Genomic DNA, 21,059 nt, shown 5'->3' on the forward strand with positions numbered 1-21,059 from the left:
CAGCGAAATCACCACCTGCCCTCACCGCACCCACCGCAACCATCGTCGTCCTTGAGCCCTGGTCCTCCGAGGCACTAGCCACAAGCCCATCCACCAATCGGCGGCCCCAAAAACAAAAAACCACTCTCCAATCCAAACTCCAACCCTTAAGCAAAACCCCAAAAGTCAATTATTCTCGCCTCCCCCACCCATGCCGTCCACCTCCAACTACCCCAGTGTGCACCGGTCTGGACCCGATTTCGCAGCCAATTGTATCCACCAACCCCCCCGTGATTCTGCCCCCACGCTCCCCCAAACCGTCCTCCACGTCCTCCACGTCCATCTCCTTCACCCAAATCGTCCAAATCACGGTAAAAAATAAAATTTCTCATAACGTGGTACCCCAAATTGCAGTCCCTCTGGTGGGTCTCCCCAAACCACCTGCACAGACACCTACGCTCCATTGCTCGCCACAAACACTCAGAATAACTACACCTTCTTCCTCAATGTCGCTCCAGGATCTCATCCCGGTGGTCAATAAACTCCAGGATATCGTCACGTCCACGCAGTTGGCCGATATCGACCTTCCTGTTTTGGCCGTGGTCGGCTCCCAATCATGTGGTAAGCTGTCTGTGTTGGAGAACATCGTGGGCAAGGATTTTCTTCCTAGAGGCACGGGAATCGTGACCAGACGGCCCTTGGTTTTGCAGTTGATCCACGTGAACAAGGACGATCCGGCGGTTTTGGAGTACTCGCCCCTGGACGTGCCCGCTACCTCGTCGGAGGTGAGTTTGGAGGAACACTTGAGACGCTCCAACGGAAGCACCCGATCCCACAGCAACGAGCCTCCTTCCGAGTGGGGCGAGTTCCTCCACATCCCCAACAAGCGCTTCTACGACTTCAACGACATTCGCAAGGAGATCGAGTCCGAGACGTTGCGGATCGCCGGCCAAAACAAGGGGATCTCCCGCTTGCCCATAAACCTCAAAATCTACTCCCACAAGGTGCTCAACTTGACGTTGGTGGACTTGCCGGGCCTCACCAAGATCCCCATCGGCGACCAGCCCACCGACATCGAGAGACAGACCCGCTCGTTGATCTTGGAGTACATCCAGAAACCCAACTGCATCATCTTGGCTGTTTCGCCCGCCAACGTCGACTTGGTCAACTCGGAATCGCTCAAGTTGGCTCGCCAGGTCGACCCTACCGGTAAGCGGACTGTGGGCGTGTTGTCGAAGCTTGACTTGATGGACCAGGGCACAAACGCCTTGGACATCTTGAAAGGCAACGTTTACCCGCTCAAGTTAGGGTTTATTGGTGTGGTCAACCGTTCGCAGCAAGATATTCAAGACAACAAGCTGCTCGACGATTCGTTGCAGTCAGAGCAGCAATTCTTCGCTAACCACCCGGCCTACCGCTCGTTCGCTAGCAAGTGCGGTACCCGCTACCTCTCGTTGACCTTAAACAAGATCTTGATGAACCACATTCGCGAGCGTCTTCCTGACATCAAGGCCAAATTGAACACTTTGATGGGTCAAACAGAGCAGGAGTTGGCTTCCTACGGCGACTACCCCTCCTTGGTCGACTCCAAGGAAGGCCGTGCAGCTTTGCTCCTCAATTTGATGACAAAGTTCGCCAACAGCGTGGTCAACTCTGTGGAGGGAACTTCCTTCGACGACGTTTCCATCAAGGAGTTGTGTGGTGGTGCTCGTATTTATTACATCTACAACGAGGTGTTTGGCTCCTCCTTGGCTGCCATCAACCCCACGCAAAACTTGTCCGTCAAGGACATTCGCACGGCTATTCGCAACTCGCTGGGTCCTCGTCCATCGTTGTTCGTCCCAGAGTTGGCGTTTGACTTGCTTGTCAAACCTCAGATAAAGCTTTTAGAAGAACCCTCCCGCAGATGTGTGGAGCTCGTTTACGAGGAATTGATGAAAATCGTGCACCTGATATGCAATGCCGGAAGCAATCTTGATATGACCAGATACCCCAAATTACAGGCTAAGCTCATGGAGACCGTCAGCGACTTGTTGCGCGAGAGATTGGGCCCTACCATCAAGTACGTGGAATCCATGATCGAGATCCAGCAGGCCTACATCAACACCAACCACCCTAACTTTGTTGGTGCTGCTAAAGCCATGGCCACCGTGGTCGAGGAGAGACGCAGACAACGTGAGACGGAGCTGCAATCTCGCATGAGGATCGCCACCCTGAAGATCTTGAGCAAGCACCACAAGGAAACGGAAAGCTCCGATGACACCGAGACCGAGCTTCCCAACGGCCACATAGACTCGAAGGACATTGACATTGACCAGGTGGATGACGAAATAAAACCACCAGTTGTTCACAAGCACAAGAGAAGCGACTCTTCAAGAACACTGCACACTCACAAGTCGGACCTCGCCAGCCACGGTCACGAGTCGTACTTCAACTACTTCTTCGGCAAGGACCCCATCATGCATCAACAGCACTTGCAAGCGCAAGCTCAATTGAACCCAACTCCGTTCAAGTTCCCACTGCCACAGGAACCAACTTTGCAATTCAACAATAACTTCATCAATAACGGCGGTAACGTCCACGCCGATGTGAAGGGCCTCAGTCTAGAGGACCGTGCTCCTTCCCAGAGCCCCGTCTCGGAACAGGAGAACGGACATGTGCCACACCTTGAGCACGGAGAGGAGTCCAACCTCAATGAGCTCAATGAGCGTGAGCAGCTAGAATGCGAGTTGATCAGACGGTTGATTGTGTCGTACTTTGGCATTGTGCGTGAGATTGTCCAGGACCAGGTGCCCAAGTCGATCATGTGTCTTCTTGTCAACTACATCAAGACACACATCCAGAACAGGCTTGTGGTGAAGTTGTACAACGAGAAGTACTTTGACGAGTTGCTCCAGGAGGACGAGCTGATCCAGATGGAGAGGGAGAAGTGTATCAACTTGTTGAAGACCTACAGAGAGGCATCGAAGGTGATCAGCGATGTTGTGTAAAGCCTTTCATGTTTGCTTTTCCCATGTATATATATTAAGCTTTTTGCAGGTGCGGCCGGCTTGTCACGTAGAGATCTAGACTATCGATGATGCTGTTGTTGAGCAAGGCCAGCTTGTTCAACCGGTACGAAAGCGTCTTTTTGTCGTCGAGGACATTGTCCTCATCGTGGATAACACCCTCGTCTGGTTCCATGAAGGTGAACTTCAATTCCTTGGTTAGAAGAGCAGTTCTATTAGTATCTTTCGAAGTAACATCCACCTTTCTGTCTTCCAAAAAGTGTATATCGTCCTGGTCCCGTAGGTAGCCCAATTTGTACCGCAACGATGCCAAGTACCCTAGGGAAGCCACCACCTTACATTTCCACCTTGTCCCTATATCCTTAGATAGCTTATCGGAACCGTGCACAAACTTCAGCGGAAAAAGATACCTCAAAGGCTCCTGGAAAAGAATCTTTTGTAGCTCCTCCTTGACGTCCATGATGAGGTTTGTCAAGTCGTTATTCAGAAGCCTGAGCAGGTTGATAGACGAGAGCTTGATGATTGAGCGGTCATTGATTGCCACGGTGTTGTTCAGTATGATGCGTCGCCTGTTGACGAAAACCCTAATTGGAATTGACTGTCCAGGCGATACCTGGACGTAGGTTGTTGTACCAGGCATTCAGAAGAGTATCTGATCTTTTGGTGATAGTTGCGAAATGGTTGCGAAAAGGTGCAGAGAGGTGGGTACATGGGTGAGTTAGAGATACACAAGAAGTGGAAAGGTGAGGATTTGCGATTGGGTGAGATTTGGTAAAATTGCCAGAAATTGAAATAGAACGACCAGAAAACGGTATTTTGAAAGTGGGGAAGATACGCCGTATGGTAGTCCGTGGGGTGAGACGATAACACTACGATGGAACGATCAGTGCATCACATGGACCGAGATACGAGATAATGACTTTCCGCAAAGTCGATCTTGAAATCCTTCATTCTAAGCTTTTACTTTCTAAAAAAATTTCAAAACATTACTGTAAAAAGTCTCTTTCATCACTCCATTGCTTAACGCTCAGAAGCCTACTTCCAACGGCACTTTGATGTGGAGAAGCTTGTCACACCTTCAAACCAGAATTTCTTAAGTGTCTCCTCTTCTTGGCTGCAAATTCTCCAAAACCTCCATAACCTCCAACGTCTCAGTGCCAATGTGCCAAGGATTCACCGTTCTTCGAGTGACCGAGCTACTCCCCACCCTACTTCTACCTCCGTCAAAATGCCACAATGTCAAAATGCCACAACGCCGTCTACACTGCCTTTTCTCGTAATTCATAAGCATACCGTCTACAATCTGTACACGAAGTAGGGACTCTTGTCGCCCATCTTGACAAGCTCCTCGGACGAGGTGTCGTCGTACTTTCCAGCAGCAATGTCCTTCCGCTTCTTCCTGTTACTAAGCAAGTAGCCGGTCACAGCAATAAGAGAAGCAATAATTCCCATACACCCAAATCCAAGCTCCAAAGCATGGCCAAGCGTGTAGTGGGGAGCATCCTGGTCTCTGTAGAAGTTGGAAGCAAAAGCACCGGAGAAGTTGCCGAGTCCGATTTGGATCGCCATGCCAATGGCTCTCTTGAACGTACCTCCTAGATTATTGGCAAGCCAGATCACCGTCATGGGGAATCCAGCGGCTCCAATCGACAAAACAAACATGGCACCGTAGATGGAGTTAGCCTGGGTAATTGGTGAAAAGACCAAACACACCATGAAGCCCATGACGATACAGAGCAAGCTGAAAATCATAAACGGTGCTCTGTAGCCCACTCTATCGGAGAAGTAGGCCTGAACAACACAGATAATGGCACCACAGATGAACGGAGGAGCCAGCATAAGCTGCGCTTGAGTGGAAGTATATCCCAAGGCGAAAATGACCGATGGGGCAAAAAGAGCAATTCCGTAAAGCGGCACCAAAATACCCCAGCAGATGAAAAGCTGCACCCAGATCTGCCAGTCCTTGAACGCTTTCCAGATGTACTCCCTGCTGCCCAGCATATCCTCACCCACGGTCTTGGACAAGGACTCCTCGCCTGAACCAAGCATTTTCTTGTTTTCGGCGTTGGACGAGAACTTCACTCTCCACTGCACGAAACGGCGTTCCTTGTCCAGAAGGAAAGCACAGTCCTTGGGGTAGTTGGGGAACACCGAGTACGAGTAGACTCCAACGACAAAGGTGAGCAAACCCTCCAAAATGAAAATCCACCTCCAGCCTTCGTAGCCGCCTACTCCGTCCATCTGGGCAATTGCAGCCGCCAAAAGCCCCGAAAAAGCGCCCGCCACAGAAGCAGCACTGAAGAAAATGGCCTGTCTCATGAGAATCTCCGACTTCTTGTAGTACATGGACAAAATGTACGAGATACCGGGGAACAAGGGGGCCTCGAAAATCCCCAAAAGCGCCCGGCAGGCCAAAAGGTCCTCGTATTTTTGAACCGTTCCCATGAGCGTCATGACAATCGACCACAAGACCATGGTGGTGGGAATGAACCAGCGAGGCTTCACACGGTGCAAGAGCATGTTGGACGGAATCTCCAAGGAAGCGTAGAAAATAAAGAAAATCGTCAAGCACATGTTGTACTGGTGGTTCCGCAAGTTCAAGTCCTCTGCAAGCCCTTCGATTTTGGCATTGGCAATGTTACCTCTGTCCAAGAAACTGAGCAAGTACAAGACGGTGAAAAGCGGAAGAAGCCGCCAGTCCATGCGACGAAGCAACTTCTGCTCGTCAATATCCGAAAAATCCTCCGCTTCAGCCGTGTCAATTGGCTCCACATCAGCAACAACACCTTGTTTCTTCTCGACATCGTCGGAAAACTCCTCGTACGCCTTTCCTCCAAGGGAGGGGTCGCTAATATCGTCTTTTGCCGCCATTGCCAAATCAAATTAGCAAATACTATTTCTTTTATAGTCAGACCTGGCTATTCAGGATTCAGCCAAGGCGGTCCCCTCCATACTTGCCCTAAGACCCAAGAGCCGTGATGGCTGCGAAACTGGTGCTACAATGTGGGGGTTTCTATGTGCTCCTTCACACACCTTGGCATTGTTCCCAGATGTCCAGCCCACGCTGTAGATACGAGGCGTGTTGGGCCAGAGATGATTTTTTAAATTGCATTGTGGAAAAAAAGATCAAAGCCTTCGACGCTGGTAAGCGGCCTTTTCGAAACGCAACTTTAAACGCCCCATGGGGAAACCTGGGGTTCAAGCGGAGGAAAGCCAAGAAAGTGCTGCTTTGACATTGTAGATCGAAATACCTCTTGAGGAGACGGCGGAGATAGCTGAACAAACAGGGTATTTAGAGGTGTCCATGCAAAGGAGACGGCCCCACAGTTTGTCTTTTCCTTGTCACATTTCGGACTTTTGGGTGTCAAGAAGAAGAAGCCGTCACGCGGCTGTGCTACAAACTTCTACTAGAAAAGCTCAATTTTCAAGATTTTGTCTTCCCCCCAATGTGTTGATGTCACTTGCTGGTCATCTCCAATGCATTTCCACCGAATCCCTAAAGCGGGGGAACGTTGTCGTACCATAGCAGATCGCCTACTCCCCTCCCGTAGCGGTGATACAATATAGCTGGGCTGCCAAGGTGGACCGCTTGGGCTCGTACTTGCAGGTTGTGACGAGAGGCTGACCATTTTGGAGTGAGGCGGATTAGGCGATTTTGAGGCTTGACGGGAGGTGCTACATTGTGGTGATTTAGGGAGGGGAGCCGACGGATTTAGGGATGGCTGGTGAGTTTTAGGCAGTTTGGGTGGTTTAGGTGGTTGGTGGTTGTCTGGTCGTTTGGTTGTTTCAGGGATATACCGTGATGAATGATTGGCTATGGTATTTGGGTATTGGCATCTAGGGTAGTCCAGGGTGAGATCGACAAAGAGACTCATGAAATTGGCGAAGTGAATCGATGCTTGGATTGCGGGAAATTCTTTCATCAAGTCAAGAATCCAACACTTCCTTATCAGCCATGGACCTACACCGAGGGAGCCAGGCTCGGCAATTAGGCTTTTAGGTTCTGACTCTACATCCGCTTGAAGCCGTATCACCCCCTAAAACAAGCACCTGTTTCATGATTCGAGGATATGATGTTCTTTCTTCTTTGAACTATATGTCTACTGTTCAATGGTGCCCTGGTGATATCGTGCTCGGCTAGCCTTCCATTGCATACCCTAGCATGCATTTACACCAGCGGGCCACTTTTTAACCCAATTCCAAAAAATCTCCAAAACCCTCGACATTCTCCAATCTCTCCCGAAATTCGCCACCGTGAGCAAAAATCTTCTCTATCTTCACCAAGCCGTCTCCAGAACCCCAAAACAATGACTCACGGTTGATCGCGGCTATACCTTATCGCACCATAGTGAGCACCCGAAGTGCCCAAAATGCAGGCATTTTTCATAGAAATACCTTCTTATAAAAACTCCTCATCAAAGTAAACACCCTAAAACACCCATTTCACACCCACAGGTTCCACAAAAACAACACACCAAATTGGATCTCACGGTGGCTGCAAAAGATCGCGCCTCGATAACGTGGGCATGGCACTTGTATGCAGTACCCGCAGTTACCCACTATAGATAACATAACCATCACGGACCCTGACCTCCCACCTACTTCTTCTTCCGATTCCCCCTTCCCTTGCGATATCCTATTTATACTACTAGAAATGCCACTGTTGGTGAAAGTGTACGTGACGCCTCGGCCTTCCCTATCTGGAAGACCCTCCCCAACCCCTCCTTCTCCATACTAACCTCAGACCAACAAACCCCAAGCGTGGTCACCGTCTTGGTACATTTAAGGCCACCTGGAACAAACTCAAAGCGGCCACGCTTGATAACTCCGGAGTTACCGAGAATGGCGCCGTCACAGACTCGGATCTGCCCAATCAGGAGGAGCCCCTGAACCTCAACGGCACAAACGGCTCAGCCAAACCAGAGTCCAAGGCCCAGTCCAGGATCGTGGAATTCGGGCCTCGAGGCGAAATGTGCGTCTATTACCCGGATCAAATGGTGCTTGAGCTCTGGGACTGGTGTTCGCCAAACACCCAGGCTTATCGGGGTGACTCTCTCAACTTGATACGAAGTGTCTCCTTGAACAAGCAATTGGTCGCCCTCAAGGTTGGTGACTTTGCAGGGCTTCCTGGCGTTGTCTTCACGACAAGTGATACCGTGCACATGTACATTCATGGCTATAAGGAGCAGTACCTGGCCCTCCCCTCCTACTTCAAGGCACCGCATACAATCAAGCTATCTCGTGAGTTGTTAACGATCGGCTCTGCAAACGGCTACATCTGTATCTTGAATTTCCGCCAAAATACGGGTATCAGGCTCGACCCGTACGAGCTGCACAACATCCACCAGAATATTACGAGGCCCATCGCTGATAAGGAGGGTATCACCACCGATTGGCTATTCCTCAAAGCATGCGTCTCCAATGATGCCCCCATCTATGATTTGCAAGGCTCTTGGCTTGTGTACTGTCCCACCAAGACGGAGATGGACCACCAGAGACACCTCCTCCATTCACACAGTAACTCGACCAAGAAGAAAGAGTCTCGCCTGGAATGTCTCTTTACAGACGTGAAGCTTCCCCCCTCAGGCCCACTTCTCATGCGTGTTGTCTCGTCCATATCCGGCTCGGCACTCGATAAGCTCTACGCCCTTTCTGAAACGGGGTCGAAGACAATTCGTGAGTACTGGCTGAAACCCAAAGGAGCCAAGAGCAATATCTTGGACAAGGATGTGTCGCTTCATTCGATCAGTAACAACATCAGCCAGACCCTATACTCCACCGCCAACAAGATCAAGAAACTGACGCAAGATTCAGGTGAGCACAAGTACATTCGTCTCATAAATCTTCACAACGGGCAGATGATTGCTACCTTTAAACCCCCTGGTGGGGTGTCACATTTGTCGCTCAGTCCGTATGATCTCCAACTTGTTCAGGCCAGCGCCAAAGGAGATGCATTTTACCTCTGGGATCTTTACAGATTGCCAAAGGAAGCTTCCTTGGTGGGCAAGTTTGTCCGTGGCAATACGAGTGCAACCATCAATGATATTTGCTGGTTTGTGAATTCCGAAGGCCCAGGTTGCAGCGACGGTACCAACGCCGGTTTTGGCTGTATCTCCAAGAAGAGTGGCTCGCTTCACTGGTATAACATAAACTACTTGTCGCGTGGAATAGAGTCCAACAACCATCCTAACAAACTTGGAGGTAAATCCAGAGGATTCTCGAGTGATCAATTCCTAGACTCGTGGGTATTGCCGTCCATTGGAGCGTGTAGGTTTGTGAAGCTTCCTAAAGTGTCCAATCTCCCATCTCGCTTGAGTGAAGAGCTGACGTTGGATAAGAAATTGTTCGAGATGGATCAACTCGCGTTCTACGACAAAACTGGCGACTTGAGATTGGTGTCACCCTTGAATGGTAAGCACACATTCAAATACGTGTTGCCAAAAGAATCGCTGCAAAAACCAGTGGCTCAAGAGTTATCGGGTATCTTCCCATTCCCCCGAGCGACTGGTCCAAGCAAAGAGGACAAGAAGTTCGAGACACCTTTGTCTCAGACGGAGATAGAAACATGTGCCCAATATCTCAGTGTTATCAATGATAAGCGATTTGAGCTTTCCACTTTTGAGCTCGCTGGCGAGAAGGACATTTTCGACTACCTCGAGGACTTTGGGCTGGATATCCCAACAAGAAGAGTAGATTTCAGAGGTGCACCACAGCCACAGCTGCCGGTACTAAATGGAGACTCTGTCGCTGCGCTTGATAAAGGATTGTTGATCAATCCTGAAATATCTGGAGAAGAACTTAGTTGACGGTTTGATGCAAGTTATAATATTATTATACAATTTAACTGTCCCATAAGGCTTAGAAGAACAACCTGATTAACTCCAAGATTGCACCGCCGCAGATCAAGAAGGTCAAGACGAAAATCCACGTTTTTGACACTGGAAACTCGGTCTTCTTCTTAACGTCTCTAGGCTTACCCTGCTTGTTAACGTTCTTTTTAGCGAACTTGTTGTTGGCTTGCCTCTGCTTTGCGGTTTGTTGCGGCTATATGTTAGTTCGTTCTAGAATCCGTTGCTATTTTAAACATACCATGACGAAGTTGGCGTTTGTTGATCAACTGGACACGTTAATATGCGGGTTCAATGGAGAATCATGGAGGTGGGTGATCTGTGCAGGAATTGCTTATTTTGGCTCGCTAGATCGTTTTTTATGATTTGACTCGGCTGTTGATGCCAGGGGTCGTTTTTGCAAACTGGTGAAAGAGAGATCATCGTGATTATACTAAGAATACGCTCGTCGGAGCTGGCCTCGTTGAGGAGCGTGTACATATTTATAAAAAAAGAATACTTATAGAATGCGCTCGAGAAATGGAGTCTCCAGCCGCGTAAAAAAAAACTAGCGCAGCCAGGTTTCGATCCTGGGACATCAGGGTTATGAGCCCTGCGCGCTTCCACTGCGCCACTGCGCTCTTCGAGCACGTAAAAGTGTCGCGGAGTGCAATATGTATAGGTGTTTTAAGCGTATATGCAGTCAGTTTAGTCGTTTTATATGCAGGCTTTTTATAGTTTTGCAACCAATATCCCCATCAGTGAACCAAACATTCATTCTTTTCGAATTTTGGAAGTTTTCTCAAGTGTCATGATTATTGACTCCCCAAAATACGGCAGAATCACTAATTACCCGGGTCAAACACGTTTCTCGTATTCGGAAGGTACTTACCCGTCTCTAGCCGGCTAATGGCGGCCAGCTTTTCCGTACTTTAAATAAATTCCATATTCGACGCCACGCTTATCGCTTATCTGACTCCTCCTGTACTAAGCCAACTTCACTGGCATATACGTTTTCTGGAAGCTCCCTTCAATAATTGCACCCACTCAACATCCATCAGAGTCAGACCAAACATTATTATCAAGAACCAACGCCGTCGGACCAATAACAAAGAAGTCAAACAAACACCCCATTTCTCAACAGCCATTCACAATCTATTCTCGTACCCAAAATCACCCGATTGTTCTTCCCGCATTCTGCCCGTTCATTGACTGCACCGATTCTGCGATCCTCGTAAATCGGCAAAACCCCGCCATATATAAAATCGATTATCTCTATTGTCGCCAGCTTGCCTCTACCACCTACTTTACGAAAACAATCGTTTTTAAATTCCCCACACCTATTGTCGCAACATTGTCATATTAATCGACATCGCCCTTAACGGCCTTCCTGCATACCCTGCTACCGTTTACTGCCCTGCAGTTCCTATCAGTCTGACTTCTCCAAACCACCTCAATTCTTTACATTGAAGTGTTGAAATGTCCCATCCTTGGTACAACCTTCCCCTAGACATACAATGTAGGGTTTTGGAGTACCTTTCGTTGAATGAAATTGCTGCGGCGGTACCGCTGTGCCCTAACATTGAGCCTAATCTAAACGCATTGCAAGCTAGATTGGCTCGGCGTCACATTGTGTTGACAAATCGACAACGGCAGCCGCTTCTACTTGAGCAGTATAGTCCGGCGTTTTTTTCGGAGTCCGATTTGGAGTATGTGGGACCCAGGGAAGCCGTGGATCTATTGAGCTGCATACCAACAGACAAATGCATCACTTTGCTGTATGTGGTGTGGCACCTGTACGACGTGACTGATCTTCTTGAGCTCGTTGAAAGACTCCCGAGAAACGGTCGTTTTGTTGTGGAGATCGAGTTCGATCCGAGTGTACCTCATGTCTATGACTTATCTATGGTAGTAGATCAGCTCCACCTATGTTTGGGTGAAAGCCTCGTGGGATTGGCCATAAGGAACTTTGCTGGAGATCTAGAGCTCGATATGCATAAGCTTTCGTCGCTAGAGGCGCTTCTGCTCATCAATAACAACGTTACATTCACTACGTTATTCGACAAGAACGACAATCTTCGGGAATTGACCTTGCATCCGAACTGCGATGGCTTTACAAGAAACAACCCCGCTGAACTAGGGCAGCTGCTTCCGAGAAACCTTAGGAAACTCCGCTTGGGTCAGGCAGTTGTGGTGCACCCTTCTCTCGAGTTCGACATACCAATGAACATCACCGACTTGTCCTTGTTCATCGTCAGGGATGCCACCTTGAAGTTTCTTCCGACAATTGTGGAAAGCAGCCAATGTCTACGTGAGTCCTTCGTTTATCAATCGGGCTTGGCTGAATGCTCTGTTCATGCACACTACGAGCACATTCTGTGGCTTCTACAGAAGGAAACGCAGCTTACTAAGGTGGCGCTTACCAGTATCAAAAACGAGAGTGGCGTTTGGGACCTACGAAAGTACGAGCTGTTGCGCAGCATCCAGATCTCAAAGAGCAACATCCATCTGATCGATCTACCGCCTCAGGTGGTGAACTTGAACTTGTCAGACAACAACATCACCGACCTTGTGGAAACGGTCTTTTGCAAGCTTTCCCTGAAACTTTTGACCCTCGATGTTTCCGGTAATCCTGCCGAGTGGAGCCAACATGACTATGCTGAGTTTCCGAAATCTCTCGTCGATCTCAGGATGGCCAACTGCAACATCGGCACAAGCATCGACATTTTCAGATTTCCTACCAACCTCGAGAGGCTCAATCTCGAGCGAAACAGCATAGTTCTGATTGACGGTGTCAAGCTTCCTAATCCATCTAGGCCATTTACACTAGAACTAGCATGCAATTTACTCACTGATGTCCATAATATTCGCTTCCCAAAAACCACCAAAAAGCTCATGTTCTGTGAAAACAAGCTTCGGGGCCTGTTGGATGTTTCCCAAGATATATTTGGTGAACCGACACAGATCGAATGGCTCCTGCTTAGCAACAACTGCATTGAATCTCTCGCCGATGTGAGACTTCCACATACGCTTCGAATCTTTGAGATGGACCGCTGTCCTCTCAATAGTCTTGAAAACGTGCTTTTCCCATCGTCGTTGGAAGAGCTCATCCTCGTTGGCTGTGATATCTCCAGTATCAAGAACGTCGCCTTTGAAGAAGATTCCCGTCTTGTTCGGATCGACTTGACTCACAACCGTATAGACGCTGAGAGCCTAAGCCGTTTGAAGCTCCCACCCGGTATCAAGCTGATACTTCTCGGTGCAAACCGCATAGAAGCTTTAGATGTTGCCTACCTCACACAGTTCAGTGACCTTCGCTGCTTCAGCATTCCCTCCAACCGACTTCGCCAGGTCTCTCTTCAGGTACCAGGAAACATCAGACTACTTGATCTCGCCAGAAACAAAATCAAAGACGTCGAGCTTCGGTTTCCTCCAAACATCAACACTCGACTTGGAGCAGTCAACCTTCTGCGAAACATGCTCAGCAGCATGGACCCCTCGATGCTCGGCCACGGCGTCAATGGAACGTTGCATTCCAATCTTATCGAGCTCGATCTTTCAGGCAACAAGCTCAATGCTGGATTCCTCGAAGGATTCCCGAGCCTGCTTTCATGCGTCTTTCTAAACGGTCTGGGTATCACTGACCGGTACGGCTACGACATTGGCGCCAACATTTTGGGCCATGGCTACTGCATGGGCAAAAGAATAGAAACGTGAAGATGTTGATCATGTAAATAGTCCCGAAGTGGCATGGCTTCCGAAGAAGGCCTTTCAGGGTGGAGATGACCTGGTTGATATTCCAACAGCGAAAGTGTTCTCCTGTGCCAGTTTAAACTGGTGGTAAACGAATACCTCCAGGGCGCACGAGAAGGCATACGCGTTGGGCCTACAGTGTACTTCAAAAAAGACGTGTATTGGTGTGGGTTGAAATCAAGAGTGAAAATCTCATCTAGTATAGGTAGCGGCGGGTAACTCGTGTTGTATGCAGGTTGGTGCCATCGAGCCAAAAGCACCAACCCTGGAACCTGAATATGAATAGATCAGTACGTCATTAGAGTTGATTTGTAGTTTGTGGAAAATAGAGCAGAAGATCGGACATGTTGAGAGATTAGTTTTGATGACATCTTGTCTTAGAACACAGAATCAATCAGATCTAGCCTCGTGGCCAGACTTCTTTAAAATCAGCGTAACGGGCCCATCCAAATAATTTAATATCCATTTTCAATGTCTAATCTTGCTGCTTTTTTCCTGATCTGACTTTCCTGCAATCTCAAGATACTTGTGTGTATCATGTTACATGAATCAACAGGATGACCACCTCGTTTTCACTTTTTCGCAGCCATTTCAAGATCACCGCATATTATGCTAACTTAGGTGAAGGTAAATAAGATTGAAACTAAAGACTAGAAGCAATTTATGAAAGTTACAAAAGAAGAAAAAGACTCCTTTATCGACAGGAGACGGCCTTCGTAGCTCACCGAACTATCAGCGTGTTACCAACAAAAGCCCTTACCACAGCCATTTGACCTGCAATACGAACAATACGCTAAATCTAAAGATCACAAAACTCCCAATAGAAAGCTCGCCATAGAAATAATTCATAAGCAACCCATGCGAGTAATTTGCCCACATCCGCAGCAGAGCTTAGTTGGGCCTATTGTTGGCATCAGACAGGCCTAGGCTTAGACAGACGCATGAGAAACATCAGGTCCAAAAAACCCCTTAATTAGCGTAGAAGCTACAGAAAATTAACCAGATCTTGGAATCCTAAAATCTTGGTTCCGTCGGTCCAGATCGAATTAAGACCGAGGGTCTTGGCCAAAACCGTTGAGACTTTTTTCCTCCATGCAATGAGGGAGAATACACCCAACGATGTTGCACAAACAAAACGTTTTTCCCAGAATTTTTCAAAGAACCTTCATAATTCTTATTCCCAACCAAAACGATCTAAATATCTACCTCCTGAAGAGCTTCCCTTGGTAGATGGCTCGGGTTAGGAGGTGGTAGGGACCTGCACATTGTACCCCAACAAACACGACCCAGTTTTTCCGCCAGACCCAAAGCCAACACTGCCCGTCCTGCAGACACTATGCGCTACACATATATACTCCGGGACCGAGCCTTTTTGCACCCATTTTTGCAACCGTTATTACCTCCACAATGAAGGCCGAAATCGAACAGGAGCTTTCACACGTCCTTTTGACCGAACTTCTCGCATACCAGTTCGCCTCGCCCGTGCGCTGGATCGAGACCCAGGATGTGTTTTTGAAAGACCACAATACTGAAAGAGTCGTGGAGATCGGTCCTTCTCCAACCTTGGCTGGCATGGCCTCCAGAACAATTAAAGCCAAATACGAGTCCTACGACGCCGCTCTTTCCTTGCAGCGTCAGGTTTTGTGTTACGCCAAGGACCCCAAGGAGATCTACTATACCCCAGACCCACCAGCAGAGGAGCCCCAGGAGACCAAAGAAGAACCAGTTTCTGCTCCAGCTGCTACCCCAGCTGCTCCAGCCGCTGCTGCTGCTCCAGCGCCAGCTCCAGCCGCCGGACCAGTGGAATCCATTCCAGATGAGCCCGTCAAGGCCTCGCTTCTTCTCCATGTGTTGGTGGCTCAGAAGCTCAAGAAACCATTGGACGCCGTGCCCATGGCTAAACCAATCAAAGACCTCGTCAACGGTAAATCGACAGTGCAAAATGAGATTTTGGGTGATTTGGGCAAGGAGTTCGGCTCCACCCCAGACAAGCCCGAGGACACTCCCTTGGAGGAGTTGGCTGAACAGTTCCAGGATACGTTTTCCGGCTCCTTGGGCAAAACGTCCACTTCGCTTATTGGCCGTTTGATGTCGTCGAAAATGCCCGGTGGATTCTCCATCACCAACGCCAGAAAGTACTTGGAGTCCCGCTACGGCCTTGGCTCTGGAAGACAGGATTCTGTGCTTTTGATGTGTTTGACCAACGAACCTGCTGCTCGTTTGGGCAGTGATGCCGAGGCCAAGGAGTTCTTGGACCTGGTTGCTCAGAAATACGCTTCCCGTGCTGGAATTTCCCTCACATCTGCCTCTTCTGGAGGTGCCGCTGCTTCTGGCGGTGCAGTTATCGATTCTGCTGCTTTGGACGCCATGTCTGCTGAAAACAAGGCTCTTGCTAAACAACAGCTTGAAGTTTTGGCCCGCTACCTCCAGGTCGACCTCAACAAGGGCGCCAAATCGTTTATCAAGGAGAAGGAAGCCGGTATCATCCTACAGAAGGAGCTCGACTTGTGGGAAGCCGAACACGGCGAATACTACGCTAAAGGTATCCAGCCGATTTTCTCCAACCTCAAAGCCAGAACGTACGACTCGTACTGGAACTGGGCCCGTCAGGATGTGTTGCTGATGTGGTTTGACATCATTTTCGGTAAGTTGACCTCTGTGGACAGAGAGACCATCAGCCAGTGTATCCAGATCATGAACAGAGCTTCCCCTACGTTGATCAAGTTCATGCAATACCACATTGACCACACGCCAGAGTACAAGGGTGAAACATACCAATTGGCCAAGAGACTCGGTCAGCAGTTGGTGGACAACTGTAAGCAGGTTTTGGATGTGGATCCCGTTTACAAGGACGTTTCCAGAATCACCGGACCCAAGACCACCGTTGACGCCAAGGGCAAGATCGTCTACAACGAGGTCAACAAGGAGTCTGTTCGTAAGTTCGAGCAGTACGTCTATGAGATGGCTCAAGGTGGAAAATTGACCAAGAGAGACGCCCAGCCCACGATCCAGGAGGATTTGGCCAGAGTGTACAAGGCCATGACCAAGCAGGCGTCCGTTTCCAAGTCCACCAAGCTCGAGCTCGAGAAGTTGTACAAGCAATTGACCGACTTCATGGACCAGTCCAAGGAGATTGAAACTGCCCAGGTGACCAAGGATGCTTTGAGCCGCCGTTCTGGAACCGAGACTCCTACTGACGAGGACGAGACGGCTTCCAGCGACGACGAAATCGCCTCTTTGCCTGACAAGACCTCCATTTTGCAGCCAGTCTCCTCCACCATTCCTTCCCAGACCGTTCCATTTTTGCACTTGCAGAGAAAGACCAAGCAGGGCTGGGAATACGACCCCAAGTTGTCCTCGATGTACTTGGACGGTTTGGAGAGCGGTGCCGTCAACGGTTTGACTTTCAAGGACAGATACGTTTTGGTCACTGGAGCTGGTGCCGGATCTATTGGTGCTGAGATCTTGCAAGGCTTGATTTCCGGTGGTGCCAAGGTTATCGTCACCACTTCCAGATTCTCCAAGAAGGTCACCGAGTACTACCAGGCCATGTACTCCCGCTACGGTGCCTCCGGGTCCACCTTGATTGTGGTTCCTTTCAACCAGGGCTCCAAGCAGGATGTGGATGCTCTTGTGGACTACATCTACGACGCCAAGAACGGTTTGGGCTGGGACTTGGACGCCATCATTCCATTTGCAGCCATTCCTGAGAACGGCAATGGTTTGGACAACATCGACTCCAAGAGTGAGTTGGCCCACAGAATCATGTTGACCAACTTGTTGCGTCTTTTGGGTGCCGTCAAGGCCAAGAAGACCACCGACACCCGTCCCGCCCAGGTTGTGTTGCCCTTGTCGCCTAACCACGGTACCTTTGGTTTCGACGGTCTCTACTCCGAGTCCAAGATCTCGTTGGAGACATTGTTCAACAGATGGTACTCTGAGGACTGGTCCACCAAGCTCACCATTTGCGGTGCCATTATCGGCTGGACCAGAGGAACTGGTCTCATGAGCGCCAACAACATCATTGCCGAAGGTATCGAGAAGATGGGTGTGAGAACCTTCTCCCAGAAGGAGATGGCCTTCAACATCTTGGGTTTGTTGACCCCACAGGTGGTCAACTTGTGCCAGGAGCAGCCTGTCATGGCCGACTTGAACGGTGGACTCCAGTTTATCGAGAACCTCAAGGAGTTCACCTCCAAGTTGAGAACCGACTTGGTGGAGGATGCAGATGTGCGTAGAGCTGTTTCCATCGAGCAGGCCATTGAACAGAAGGTTGTTCACGGTGACGCTGTGGATGCTCTCAACTCCAAGGTGACCGTCCAGCCTCGTGCCAACATGACCTTCAGCTTCCCTGACATGAAGAGCCACGAAGAGGTCAAGAAGGTCGCTCCTGAGTTGGAGGGCATGTTGGATCTCGAGCTGTTGATTGTGGTGACTGGTTTTGCCGAAGTCGGTCCATGGGGTAACTCCAGAACCCGTTGGGAGATGGAGGCCAAGGGCGAGTTCTCTTTGGAAGGGTGCATTGAGATGGCCTGGATTATGGGCTTGATCAAGTACCACAACGGTCCACTTAAGGGCAAGCCTTACGCTGGATGGGTTGACGCTAAGACCCAGCAGCCTGTTGACGACAAGGACGTCAAGGCCAAGTACGAGGAGCAGATCTTGGAGCACTCTGGTATCCGTCTTATTGAGCCTGAGTTGTTTGCGGGCTACGATCCAGAGAAGAAGCAGATGATCCAGGAGGTGGTTGTTCAGCACGACATGGAGCCATTCGAGGCTTCTAAGGAGACCGCTGAGCAGTACAAGCACCAGCACGGCGACAAGTGTGAGATCTTTGAGATTGAAGAGACTGGCGAGTACACGGTGAGAATCTTGAGCGGTGCTACTTTGTACGTGCCAAAGGCGCTTAGATTCGACCGTTTGGTTGCTGGCCAGATTCCAACCGGTTGGGATGCCAGAAACTACGGTATTCCAGAGGACACCATTTCCCAGGTGGACCCCATCACCTTGTATGTGCTTGTTTCGACCGTGGAGGCCCTCTTGTCTGCTGGTATCACCGACCCCTACGAGTTCTACAAGTACGTCCACGTTTCTGAGGTCGGTAACTGTTCTGGTTCCGGTATGGGTGGTGTTTCTGCTCTTAGAGGCATGTTCAAGGACCGCTACAAGGATGCACCAGTGCAGAACGACATTCTCCAGGAATCCTTTATCAACACCATGTCTGCTTGGGTGAATATGTTGTTGCTTTCTTCTTCCGGTCCTATCAAGACGCCCGTCGGTGCCTGTGCTACCGCTGTGGAGTCGGTGGATACCGGTATCGAGACCATCCAGTCTGGTAAGGCCAAGGTGTGTATTGTTGGAGGCTACGACGATTTCCAGGAGGAAGGCTCATACGAATTCGCCAACATGAACGCTACTTCAAACGCCGTGGACGAATTTGCCCACGGCAGAACCCCATCGGAAATGTCCAGACCAGCCACCACCACCAGAAACGGTTTCATGGAGGCCCAGGGCTCGGGTATCCAGGTGATCATGACCGCCGACTTGGCCATCAAGATGGGTGTTCCTATCTACGCCGTTTTGGCCATGACCGCCACCGCTACCGACAAGATTGGCCGTTCTGTTCCTGCTCCAGGTAAGGGTATCTTGACCACCGCCAGAGAGCACCACGGCTCGTTGAAGTACCCATCTGCCATGATGAACATCAAGTACAGAAACCGCCAGTTGAAGCAGAGATTGGCCCAGATCGCCGCCTGGGAGGAGTCTGAAATCGACTTTTTGGGTGACGAGGCCGAGTTGGCTAGAGAGGACTTTGGTGCTGAGTTTTCCATCGAAGACTTCACCAGAGAGAGAGCCGAGGAGATCCGCCGTGAAGCCGCCAGACAGGTTGCTGACGCTAAGAAGCAGTGGGGTAACAACTTCTACAAGGCCGACCCTCGTATTGCTCCATTGAGAGGAGCCTTGGCTACTTTTGGCTTGACCATCGACGACTTGGGTGTGGCTTCCTTCCACGGTACCTCCACCAAGGCCAACGACAAGAACGAGAGTGCCACCATCAACGAAATGATGAAGCACTTGGGCAGAGCCGAAGGAAACCCAGTGTTTGGTGTTTTCCAGAAGTACTTGACCGGTCACCCCAAGGGTGCTGCTGGAGCGTGGATGTTGAACGGAGCCATCCAGATTTTGAACTCGGGTATTGTGCCTGGTAACAGAAACGCCGACAATGTCGACAAATTGTTGCAGGACTTTGAGTACGTCTTGTACCCACTGAGATCCATCCAGACCGACGGCATCAAGGCTGTTTCGGTCACTTCCTTCGGTTTCGGCCAGAAGGGTGCCCAGGCCATTGTCGTCCACCCAGACTACCTCTACGCTGTGTTGGACAAGAACACCTACAACGACTATGCCTCCAGAGTCACTGCCAGAAACAAGAGAGCCTACAGGTACATGCACAATGCCATCACCAGAAACTCCATGTTCAAGGCCAAGGACAAGGCGCCATATGGCGACGACTTGGAGCAGCCTGTGTACTTGGACCCATTGGCTAGAGTTGAGGAGAGCAAGACCGGCCTTGTTTTTTCCAAGAAGGGCGTCCAGGCTGAAAAGGCCTATGTTTCCGCCAACTCCGAGGCTACCGCCAAGGCATTGGCCACTTTGAACAACGGCTCCAAGGGCGTTGGTGTTGATGTTGAGTTGCTTTCGGAGTTGAACCTCGAGAATGAGACTTTTATCGAGAGAAACTTCACCGAAGCAGAGATTGCCTACGCCAACAAGGCCGCTCATCCCAAGGCCAGCTTCACTGGCACCTGGTCTGCCAAGGAGGCTGTTTTCAAGGCCTTGGGCGTCAAGTCCCAGGGTGCTGGTGCAGCCTTGAAGGACATTGAGATTGTGAGAGGCTCCAACGGTGCTCCTCAGGTTGTTTTGTCTGGAGAGGCCAAGAAGGCTGCTGCTGCTGCGGGCGTGAAGAATGTGAATGTTTCTATTTCTCACGATGACTTCCAGGCCACCGCCGTTGCCCTCAGCGAGTTCTAGGTTATGTATGTGAATTTAGTGTGATATAAGCAAGTGTAGTGATTAGTGGGAGAGATTTAAAGAATTGGGATCTAGAGGGTGTAAAATTGTGAGTTTTAAAAGTATGGATGTCATGGAATAGAGAATAACTCGATATGTGTGGATTTTTCAGCTTGGTGTTGCAACCATTACAATAAGCATGAAGCTGGTGAGATCGAAGCTGATGAGATCGAAGTTGATGAGATCTAGGGTAATCCACATCGGCCGAGGTAACACAATCCTCAGAACTCTTCTCAACAACTCAATTGATGATTTTTTCATGTGAGCAATTTTTACCGAACAAATAAACTTTCCCAATTACGTGTCAATTGTAATACCGGAACGGCTACTCCATTGTAGTATACTGTGCCCAGGAATGGCTGCGAAAAGCCAACCAGATACGATTTAACACACTATTCGTTTCGCTTACGGTCATGATTTG

The 21,059-nt window shown here is 49.6% G+C and overlaps 6 protein-coding genes and 1 non-coding gene across 7 annotated transcripts; 4 read left to right on the forward strand and 3 right to left on the reverse strand.

Annotated features, from left to right (window-relative positions):
- Window positions 1-485: 485 nt before the first annotated feature.
- Window positions 486-2,969, forward strand: DNM1 (dynamin-related GTPase; the record flags this gene model as incomplete). The annotated part of the gene is made up of 1 exon (XM_024859184.1): window positions 486-2,969. The coding sequence occupies one exon, from the start codon at window positions 486-488 to the stop codon at window positions 2,967-2,969; it is 2,484 nt and encodes an 827-aa protein (XP_024712486.1).
- A 34-nt stretch (window positions 2,970-3,003) lies between these two features.
- Window positions 3,004-3,627, reverse strand: C7M61_003851 (uncharacterized protein; the record flags this gene model as incomplete). Its single annotated transcript, XM_024859185.1, has 1 exon — window positions 3,004-3,627. One exon carries the CDS (start codon window positions 3,625-3,627, stop codon window positions 3,004-3,006), a length of 624 nt encoding a protein of 207 aa, XP_024712487.1.
- Window positions 3,628-4,283: 656 nt separating this feature from the next.
- On the reverse strand, window positions 4,284-5,858 carry C7M61_003852 (uncharacterized protein; the record flags this gene model as incomplete). Its single annotated transcript, XM_024859186.1, has 1 exon — window positions 4,284-5,858. One exon carries the CDS (start codon window positions 5,856-5,858, stop codon window positions 4,284-4,286), a length of 1,575 nt encoding a protein of 524 aa, XP_024712488.1.
- Window positions 5,859-7,083: 1,225 nt separating this feature from the next.
- C7M61_003853 (uncharacterized protein) lies at window positions 7,084-9,793 on the forward strand (the record flags this gene model as incomplete). The annotated part of the gene is made up of 2 exons (XM_024859187.1): window positions 7,084-7,092; window positions 7,748-9,793. The coding sequence occupies 2 exons, from the start codon at window positions 7,084-7,086 to the stop codon at window positions 9,791-9,793; spliced, it is 2,055 nt and encodes a 684-aa protein (XP_024712489.1).
- A 590-nt stretch (window positions 9,794-10,383) lies between these two features.
- C7M61_003854 lies at window positions 10,384-10,455 on the reverse strand. Its single transcript has one exon. It is a non-coding gene; the product is annotated as a tRNA-Met (tRNA).
- Window positions 10,456-11,806: 1,351 nt separating this feature from the next.
- On the forward strand, window positions 11,807-13,531 carry C7M61_003855 (uncharacterized protein; the record flags this gene model as incomplete). The annotated part of the gene is made up of 1 exon (XM_024859188.1): window positions 11,807-13,531. The coding sequence occupies one exon, from the start codon at window positions 11,807-11,809 to the stop codon at window positions 13,529-13,531; it is 1,725 nt and encodes a 574-aa protein (XP_024712490.1).
- A 1,443-nt stretch (window positions 13,532-14,974) lies between these two features.
- FAS2 (trifunctional fatty acid synthase subunit) lies at window positions 14,975-20,599 on the forward strand (the record flags this gene model as incomplete). Its single annotated transcript, XM_024859189.1, has 1 exon — window positions 14,975-20,599. The coding sequence occupies one exon, from the start codon at window positions 14,975-14,977 to the stop codon at window positions 20,597-20,599; it is 5,625 nt and encodes a 1,874-aa protein (XP_024712491.1).
- Between the last annotated feature and the right edge of the window lie 460 nt (window positions 20,600-21,059).

The sequence above is a fragment of the Candidozyma pseudohaemuli genome (genome assembly GCF_003013735.1).
Source record: "Candidozyma pseudohaemuli strain B12108 chromosome Unknown scaffold00011, whole genome shotgun sequence".
In the NCBI taxonomy this organism is placed as follows: domain Eukaryota; kingdom Fungi; phylum Ascomycota; class Pichiomycetes; order Serinales; family Metschnikowiaceae; genus Candidozyma; species Candidozyma pseudohaemuli.